General features: G+C 32.7%; 1 protein-coding gene across 2 annotated transcripts in view; it reads left to right on the forward strand.

Moving 5' to 3' along the window:
- The window catches only part of LOC134716273 (serine-rich adhesin for platelets-like), a 29,418-nt gene extending 23,444 nt beyond the window's left edge, over positions 1–5,974 (forward strand). For both annotated transcript variants that reach the window (XM_063579157.1, XM_063579156.1), the window contains 2 exons: positions 3,979–4,107; positions 4,687–5,974. In XM_063579157.1, coding sequence (XP_063435227.1) covers positions 3,979–4,107; positions 4,687–5,165 — 608 coding nt within the window. In that variant the 3' untranslated portion in view covers positions 5,166–5,974. The remainder of the gene's footprint in view (positions 1–3,978; positions 4,108–4,686) is intronic.
- Positions 5,975–10,851: the final 4,877 nt, after the last annotated feature.

Consider the following 10,851-nt stretch of genomic DNA (forward strand, 5'->3'; position numbering starts at 1 on the left):
TGTTGTTAGAGAGAAAATTTATGTTGTTGTTGTCCATATTTTTGACTGAACTGTTCTTTATGACTTTAATTGTTCTTCCAGCTTGCTTCAACGCGCATGACATTGACAATTATCAGATCAAAATTGGTCGACGTCCGCGTTTTGGAGCTATTGTTTACTTAGTATTCAGAAATACCTATTAAACATGAATGAAATACTGAATTTCTAAATTCTGAATTCCAAAATAAAAAGAACATCGATTGTCACAAAAAAAGTTCTGACTACTGAGCTGATGATACCATCGAGGACTGATAATCCACCAGCAGAGGTATCGATCCAGTGCTGTCAAAAAGTGAAAACACCACGTAACATTATTCCAAGCGCCTGAAGCGCTTTTCTGGAATTACCTACACCACAGTCGAATAACTGAAATCCGAGGATGTATAAGTACCAAAACAGTTGAAGACCGAAAAATACATAACAAAAAGCTAAATCCATCTTGGGTCAACTTTTCCCGAAAAACTTGTTATTTTTTATACAACAAAATCAAAAATTACGAAAGTGGTTTGCTTTGACTTGTATCTGGTTTGAATCGTTTCTCTAGCATGATGGATGTGATGAAATGCCATATTATCGTTGTCATTTATATATAAAAAAAAATTGCTTTTAGCAGGTGTTATATATATATAAATTTCCTACTTTATTTCAAGTTCCTAACAAACCAGTGCATTCCGCCCATGACTGTGACACCCCCTTCTGTAATAACAACAGAGTCCTCTACCATTAACTTGATAATACGATGATATACACTGAAATATTACCCACAAATAATGGTTTCGTGTAAAAATGTATTATAGATACAGTAATCATTAATCAACAACTTACATAGTCATTTTATAAAATTTACTGTTTGCAAAAGTATAAATTATTCTAAATATAATAGGGATGTTCTGGTAACTAACAGAAAACCCTTGCCGTATTTGGCACAACTTTTTTGATCTTTGGGTCCTCGTCGATGCTGTTCAACTTTGTACTTGTTTCGGCTTTCAAACTTTTGTATCTGGGCGTCACTAGTATGTCTTGTGTGGACAACATGTACTTCTGGCGTATTAAACTTTTTAAAACTATTTTGAACTTGTTGACTTTTGTTGGCTGTTGTTCGTGTGATTCTTTGTCAATTGTGTTCTCCAATTTATTTATATTGTAGTCCTGTAATGTTGTGTTGTCATTTCGATGTTATATTTCGCATGGCCATAAATGTGCGAGGTTTGGCATGCCACAAAACCAGGTTCAACCCACCATTTTTTCCTTTAAAAATGTCCTCTACCAAGTCAGGAATATGGCCATTGTTATAATATAGTTCGTTTCTGTGTGTGTTACATTTTAACGTTGCGTCGTTTGTTTTCTCTTATTTTTTAGTGTAAATTCACATTGCGATAAGACGTGTCACGGTACTTACCTATCCCAAATTCATGTATTTGGTTTTGATGTTATATTTGTTATTCTCGTGGGATTTTGTCTGATGCCCGGTCCGTTTCTGTGTGTGTTACATTTTAGTGTTATGTCGTTGTTCTCCTCTTTTATTTAATGCGTTTCACTCGATTTTAGTTTGTTACACCGATTTTATTTTTTGTCCATGGATTTATGAGTTTTGAATAGTGGTATACTACTGTTGCCTTTATTTACATACCGTATCATATACCGATATATATATATTCAATATAAAATCATTTGGGCATTGTTTTGTCACTTCACATACAATAATTGATATAATGTGTAAACAATTCTTAAATGACAAATAGCTGACAACTTATTAATGAATGTTTTAGTGATTCATTTTGAAGAAGTCATATTTCTGTACCTTTTTTTTTATGACAGATCAAGGTTTTCTGATTGTTTTCCTGGTAATAATTACATTAATTAGTAAAGACTTGTATACAATTACCACGAATCGTTTAAATCATTTCATATACATCCGTAAAAATGATTTTAATAGATAATGGGATGCATGTAAAATTTAACGAACCAAACCAACTTCTCAGTTAAATTTCATACGTCAAATAGTACTTTTAGAAGTAAGTAGAAAACAAATGAATTAATATATAAAACATGTTTCATAGTTGCAAGGATGTACAGAGTTCTCTTTTTAAATCTACCATTTTTAAAGGCACACGACTGTATACTTTTATTGATATAAAGTAAGGAAATTTGCAAAGATGATCAAAGAATTTGCTTGACAATGATTTATTGGAAAATAATTAATTTCCATTATAATCATTCTCAAATACAACATCTTGTATTAAAATCTTTAAACTAGAAAGTGTGACAAATTCAACGCAAAGTGAAAAAAATAAAACTTATTTTCATATATTAGAAGATTATTTGACACGTAGGTTGCACTGGAGGACTTGGTACCCGAATGGTTTTATATCTGGGCGTCACTGGTGAGTCTTGTGTGGGCAAGGCGCGTTTTTGGCGTATTGAATTTTAAACCTGATGCTTTTTGTTATCTATTAATCATGTTTTTCTGTGTCTAATATGTTCTAATATTTATTTGTATTGTAGTCCTGTAATATTATGTTGTCATTTCAATGTTATATTTAACTTTGCCATTAAAGTGCGAGGTTTGGCATGCCTTAAAACCAGGTTCAACCCACCACTTTTATTCCCCTTTAAAAGTGTCCTGTACCAAGTCAGGAAGATGGTCATTGTTATAATATTGTTCGTTTCTCTTTGTGTTGCATTTTAACGTTGAGTCGTTTGTGTTTTCTCTTATTTTTTGAGATATTGAGATAAGACGTGGCACGGTACTTGTCTATCCCAAATTCATGTATTTGGTTTTCATGTTACATTTGTTATCTTCGTGGTGTTTTGTCTGATGATTGGTCTGTTTCTGTGTGTGTTGCGTTTCGGTGTTGTGTCGTTGTTCTCCTCTTATATTTAATGCGTTTCGCTCGGTTTTGGTTTGTTACCCCGATTTTGTTTTTTGTCCATGGATTTATGAGTTTTGAACAGCGGTATACTACTGTTGCCTTTATTTAGTAGTCGAGTTTCTGTATCACTAGCCTGTCTTCACTGATATTGTTAGTTCGAATCTCGCAAGTGGCAGGTGCGCTCGACTCAAATCTATGATTGCCGGGCGGCGGTTGTCCCCGGGCAATATGGCTTCCTCAACAACAAAAACAAAAACAACTGGCCGCTACGAAACAGCACAATAATGCACAAAATAGCACTAAACACCTAATACCAATCAATCAATAGGAGCCATGCTGTTCAGAATTATATTTTTAAAAATAGGGAATGTAAACTGTGTTATTGTTATGCATTTACTTTTCTACATTGGCTAGAGGTATTGGGGAGGGTTGATATCTGAAATATGTGATCCTTGGAGTTCACTTTAGACCTGAACCATTTGATCCTCTAAGTTCACCTTTAGACCTGAAACATTTGATCCTTGGAGTTAACTTTAAGGCCTGAAATATTTGATCCTTGGAGTTCACTTTAAGTCCGGAAATATTTGATCCTTGAAGTTCACTTAAAGACCGAAAATATTTGATCCTTGGAGTTCACTTTAGACCGGAAATATTTGATCTTTGGAGTTCACTTAAAGAGCTGAAATTTTGATCCTTGGAGTTCACTTTAAGACCTGAAATATTTGATCCTTGGAGTTCACTTTAAGACCTGAAATATTTGATCCTTGGAGTTCACTTTAAGACCGGAAATATTTGATCATTGGAGTTCACTTTAGACCGGAAATATTTGATCTTTGGAGTTCACTTAAAGAGCTGAACTATTTGATCCTTGGAGTTCACTTTAAGACCTGAAATATTTGATCATTGGAGTTCACTTTAAGACCGGAAATATTTAATCCTTGGAGTTCACTTTAAGACCTGAAATATTTGATCCTTGGAGTTCACCTTAAGACCTGAAATAAATGTTCTTTGTATGCTTTAATACCTTTAGACTTGAGATTTATATCTTTTTGTATGTTACTTTTAGACCTGAAATATATGTTCCTTGTTGGTGGTTTTGCTGAGTCTGCCATTGTACAGAATGAAATCAGACAGGAATTCGGAAATTTAATTCAAATTATAATACCACAAGGGGTTGCCATGACGATTCTTAAAGGTAAAGTATTATCTTAAATTAATTTCTTATTGTTGTCCCGTCACATTTCATCACGATGCCTAGTCAGCCTGAATATTTAGAAAAACCAATAACATAAAAAACAAGAGCTTGAAAACGTTGGAATATATAATTTCAGCGATTGATCGCCACTACATAAGAAGACAATATTGTTACCTTTTGCTACGCTGAATATATTTACAGTGGCTTATATTTTGCATTGATCATATACGCACCATACATCAGTATTGCTATGAATATATAAGCTAAACCGACATTAATCTGATAGAAAAGAAATATAAAAGACAGGGAAAAGATACCAAAAGGGACATTCAATCTCAAGTCATAAGTGTACCGACAACATATTTTAAAATGAATATACGATTTGCGTGCAGAGTCCATAGAAAGATAAGTGTACACTAAAAAGCGAATTCGTTTTTTTGTTTTTATGTTTTTAACGTATGTATCTAAAACATTATTTATTAAAGCCTTTGGCTGGGTTTTTTTTACAATCCAGTTGTATTCTCTTTGACAGACTTCTGGTTTCCATTCTATTTAAAAGTACTTTATTATCATTAACAGGTGCTGTGTTATTTGGCCTTGATCCAACAATCGTCAACGTCAGAAGATGTCCTCTAACATATGGAGTTGGTGTCCTTAACAGATATAATCCGAAAAAACATCCACTGAAAAAGAAAGTTTCGCGCCAAGAAATAGAATGGTGTACGGATATTTTCGATAAATATGTTGTTGTCGATCAACCCGTTACGATTGGTGACGTCATTTTACGTAGTTATACTCCAGCCCGTCCTGACCAAAGACTTATTCAAATAAACATATACTGCTGTGAAGACAATGATCCAAAATTTATAACAGATCCAGGAGTACATAAAGTAGGAACTGTAACATTACATTTGTCAGGGACCAGTGATGACAAAATGCCAAAGAGGCGTGAAATACAAACAAGGATGCAGTTTGGAGAAACTGAAATCAGAGTTAGTGCTCTTGATGTATCTACGGGTGAACATATCCAATCCACTGTTGACTTTCTCAGTCGATAAACGATGATTTCTGTTTGTATTTTATGTAACAAATACTATAGTTGATATTAACTTCATTTCAGAACTTAGAAATATCTTTATATTTATATTTGTATATTTATGTATTTAACTTATTGTGCCATACCTAAAACCATTTTAATCAATATCTCTTTTTCGTCTCAAGACATCTTAATAGATGCAGAATTTTAATATAATACGCTTTGTAGTGATGTTCAAAATTCTAAAAAACGTATATTTCATGTCAGTTTTATTTGAGTGGAATACTAAATTGAGAAAAAAAACTTAATGGTAACAAATTTATAATTCACTTTAACTTAAAGTGATTTATATTGCAAACAAGTGCTTGTTTAAATATCTATAAGACAAGTTAACTGTTCTTATCATTAGAAAATGCATACTGCTACGGCTTTTAAACTGATGTAAAATTCCAACGTTTATACAATGGTTTTTAATTATGATTGAGATATGCATTAATTATTAGATTTGAAACGAAAGATGAAAACTAACTATAACAATAACCAAACAACTGTTTCCCTCTTCTTCTTCCTCCTTTACCTCCTCCTCATCAGAGAGCGAAAGAAAGAAAGAGAGAGAGACCTTCCGTCTACCCGTCTTATCATGGACAATACATGTCCTCTATGGAATCTTATTTGATATTTTGTATTAAGTTATTTATTATATAAAAGATATTATTTTGTATTTCATATAAGTACTCAAGGTTAGTCACCTAAATTGGTACCGACTTCTGGGTATTCATCTATACAAACATGTGTATTATATCTACTTAAATAAAATAGCCAATCGTTTTAGTTGGTTTACATTTTGGTAACTTAACAAAGTCAAAGGCCGGAAAATTGAATGTCCTAGCCTAGTCCATCAATCGACAAACGATGTTAGATTAATCATTCAGAAGCACATTCTAAACTGAGATTTACTATGAAAACAAGAAAAAAAAAAACCTTTCAAGAAGCCGAATGTTGATGATACTGTATCATTTGTTTAGCATGCTGTATCATAGGACTATTTAACGGGTTTGTAATACTAGTAACATGATCAACACGCCATCTTGAGCAGGATCTGCATACCCTTTCAGAGCACCTGAGATCACCCCAGTAGTTGGTGGGGTTAGTGTTGCTAAGTATTTAGTTTTCTATATTGTGTCTTTTTTACAATTATTTGTCTGTTTGTCTTTTTGTTTAATAGCCATGGCGTTGTCAGTTTATTTTCGATTTTCCATTATGAATGTCGCTCTGGTATCTTTCGTCCCTCTTTTGTAAATGACGAACTATGTTGTTATTCCAGCAAACAAGTCCAATAAACAGTATGGTCTGTACATGCAAAAATCACAATTTAGATGGTCTAAAAATAATCAAGGTCACTACAATCTGAAATGGGAATCAAAGTTATACACCTAAATCATACATAACAGAGATTTGAGACAAATCACAAATTCGTCATGCTTTCCTTGAGTATAAATAAAGGCATCAGTAGTATACCGCTGTTCAAAAGTCATAAATCGATCGAGAGAAAATAACCGGCTTACAAACAAAAAATGAGGAAAACACGTCAGCTATCGGGGGAAAACAACGAAACAACATAAACACTTAAGTGCAACAAAAACAAACGACAATGAAACATACATACACACGGACTTTAAGATAAACATTATAACAGACGAGGCGAAACTCTCTTGTCTATATGAAAAAAGTAAAAACTCAAAAATACTGAACTCCGAGAAAAATTAAAAAAGGAAAGTCCAAAATCAAAAGGCGAAATTAAAAGTCCAAACGCATCAAACGAATGGATAACAACTGTCATATTCCAAAACTTCACAAAAAATATGTAATGTAACAATAAAAGCTGTTTCGAATAGATATATAATAACGTCTTTCTGCGATTCTAACTATCAATCTTTCTGCAGTAAAATATGACATTTAAAGTATTATTAGCGTTTTCAATCCGATGTGGATATTGAAAAACATATCTTGGAAGATATGCTTCAAAATCTCAAATCACAATCATCATAATTTTGAACTAATACAAAAACTTCAGCTTTTTCTACATTAATTATGTCACTTGATGTTGTTTTTAGCGGTGTTTTTAACATTGTAATATAAGTGGATTGACATTAAACCACGTTAAACCATACACAAAGTTTTGTCTTAAAACGTCCTGTAGGAAGTTAGGAATATGGCAGATAGTCCGTTTCTACGTATGTTGGCGTTTGTTTCTGTTGCATTCAATGTCTCTGTTGTTCCGTTCTTTTCCTGGTATATTTGACGTTTTTTCCCTTGTTTTTAGTTTGTAAGCCGATTTGTTTTCGCTTAAGCGATGTGTGACTTAAACAGCGAATTACTGCTGTAATCTTTCTTACAGTCAACGTGCTTAAAACAATCGGTTATACCTAGTTTAATAACAGTGTTTTTTCCAAACAAATTTATTCCGAACAGAGTTCATGCAAAACCATAGACACATGGCTTAGTTGTCTAATACTACTTACGGTATATTGAAATACAAACAGAGTTTGGAACTTGGATCGATAACAAACGAAACGATTTAGGTTCGAACATTGTCTAACTTCGTTTTCTTATTAGTACACACTCTTCTACCTTATATTACTTTAAAAATATACATATACATGAATGTGCTTCCAAAGACACAAAAACGTTCAACAAGTATAAGGTGAATCGACTGAACAAATGATCCCATCTTTGATACTAGAATCAATGTTTTGTATGCCAAACACGCGTTAAAAATGAGTCATCTGTGGCTCTAGAATTTTAAAAGTCAAAATTTAAAGTCCAAAGTTGAAGAGCATTGAGAACCCAAAACACAAAAATGGTTTGCCAAATACAGCTTAGGAAATCTATTTCTTGGGGAAAAGTCCCTATGTATGATTTAGGTGTTGCGTGGTTTTGACGAAAGAGGCTTGTGACCAAGCAAAATAGAAATTTTAAATCATTTCCTGAATATGTACTCAACCTTTAATCTATTAGAATAGTTCCCTTCTCTCGTCAAGAAAGGTCATATTGTGACTTGCATTTATTATTATTTTACCATCATATTGTACAGTAAACCCCAAAATCTATCAATATATTTTGTGAAACTGCAATTATAATTATAAAGTTTAGAATAATAGACCTGGCCTTTTTTTTTTAATATAAAACAACAAAAATACCGACCTCCAAGTAAATACAAAAAGTGGTAGTTCGTTAAACCTAACAGAACGATTGAGAAACAACTGTCACATTTATGACTAGATAAATGCATTTAAAAGTAACTTTCTCAATACCCGGAGTATAAAACAGTAAAGCCAGTTTTTGATAGGATAATTTCTGAGTACTTTATTTCGTTACAGGTCATATGGCAATGCGTTTGGAGTTCAGAAACAATAAGTATTTTATGAAATTGTTTTTACACCGGACAGTCAAGCCATCTTCAACTGCACATATATCAAAGTGGGTTCATATTTTTATAATCTGTGTAAGAAAAACCTCATTAAGGATACCAGGATTATAATTTGTAACATCAGATGGACTTTCAATCAAAACCAGTTCGAAGGCCTGGTATATGTAGAATGGGTGTTTTTTCAAAGAACAATGTGAGCTGAAAATTAAGCTACGACTTCGATATTACAATATAAGGCAATACTGTGAATAATGTATAGGTTGGTTCAACTACAATTATAAACAATAGGAGATAACTCAAATTTTAAATAATACTTTGCTATCGTCATGGCAGAAACTTTTTCTGTGTTTTCGAAACTAATTTTTATAATTCTATAGTAACAAAAAAACAATGTGTTTAGTTTGACATGTAAATCAATGAACAAAAAAATCCCTTTAATTTGACATGTGTAGCAATGAACAAAACAAAATCCCTTTAATTTGACATGTATAGCAATGAACAACAACTCATCATGAGTGCAAGAATTTTAAATACCACGCGTGCGTTTTGTCTACAAAAGACTCACCACTGAAGCTGAAATAAAAAACGTTGAACAGGCAAAGTATGATATGAAACCCAAATTTCTTGGGGTTTGCCAGATACAGCTAAGGTAATTTATCCCTGGTGTAGGAAATCTTCGGTAAATCATCAGTGACGCTCAGTTCAAAATAGTTAGAAAGCAAAATTAGTATAAAGTCGAAGAGCATTGATGACCCAAAACTCAACAAAGTTATTCCAAATACGACAAGGATAACCTAAGCATGGGATAAGAAATTCCGCAGTATCTGGAATGATTTAGACTTTTGCATAAAGTAAATTTATAAAAGTGACCATATAATTGATATTCATGTTACCACGTAACTCCTGACAACTGGGTTTGTGATACCCTCGAGGACAACACTTCCTCCAGCAGTGCCATCGACTATGTGTTGTAAATAGTTATCAAAGGTACCAGGCTTGTAATTAAATACGGCAGGGCGCGTAAACATACATCAATTGCAAATGACTGGTCAAACTGTAACCGGTAACGAGTAATAACCTTTTAAGCCTGTTGCTTTGTATATAATATCATTAAGCCACTGTAGTTTGATAAAGATGCCAGTGTTTATATGAACGTCACTGATGAGTCTTATGTAGACGAAACGCGCGTCTAGCGTTCTAAATTATAGTTTGATATGATGAGTCTTATGTAAACAAAACGCGCGTCTGGCGAACTAAATTATTTTCCTGGTACCTTTGATAACTATTATAGCTCTGAATAAATGAGTGTTAACAAAAATAATTTGTTTAGAGCAATAATATTTGGAAGTAGGATATAATATCAAGTATGAAAAAAAAAACAGTATTGCATTGTCCAAATAAAAGTATATAAAAATTACCGAACTTCAATGCAATCCAAAACGGGGAAGTCCTTTAAACTGATAAAACCGAACGCCATCTTTCAACGGGGCTAATAAACAACATTCCGTTGTGTTGGTTAAATTTGGCGCGTAACACATAGATATAATAGGTTAATGTGACAATAATTTGTATGCAGCAGCTAAAACTATGATGATGAAGGTGTTTTAACGACCTTGACTGTGTTTTAAGCTCTCACACGATCGGCCTTAGCTATGTAAACATACATCACATATATATATAAGTACACCACTGATATGTAATAATCAATATTGATATCATATTGAACATCTTTTTCTAAAGTTTGCATTTATTACATTGCATTCTAATAAAGGAAATACCTTGCACTGCATTCAACAAAGTGCAAGACAAGTCCGTTCTATGACTGTGGACTTATGAAATTGCAAGGTCCTAATGATATTGAATTAGTGATCAATTTCGTCATCAATATAACAGAAAGTAGTTAACCAAAACTATTTGATTTGATATTAGAAATTGTTGTCAAGACAAATTGTTGTTTATAATAGATTTCATAGTTGACAAAATTTCATATTTAGCTCCTCTTCTGATTAAGTTTATGAGAAAGTATAAAATGTTAACACTCAATGAATAGAAGTTGGAAGGTTGTCAAAAGTGCAGTGCATAACGAAACCTTAATGTTGATTCAATATTAGAAACTGTTGCTAAGAAGTATTCTTTATTGACACGAAACTTTTTTCTGTTAATAAATTAAACTACGCTTCATAGATTTTCTAAAAGCAACGCAGGTTACAATTTACATAAAAGTTAAAAAAATGAATACATATGCTCAAATCAAAATTATTGATAACTTGATGAATAT

The sequence above is a fragment of the Mytilus trossulus genome, chromosome 4, assembly GCF_036588685.1.
Source record: "Mytilus trossulus isolate FHL-02 chromosome 4, PNRI_Mtr1.1.1.hap1, whole genome shotgun sequence".
Taxonomy (NCBI): domain Eukaryota; kingdom Metazoa; phylum Mollusca; class Bivalvia; order Mytilida; family Mytilidae; genus Mytilus; species Mytilus trossulus.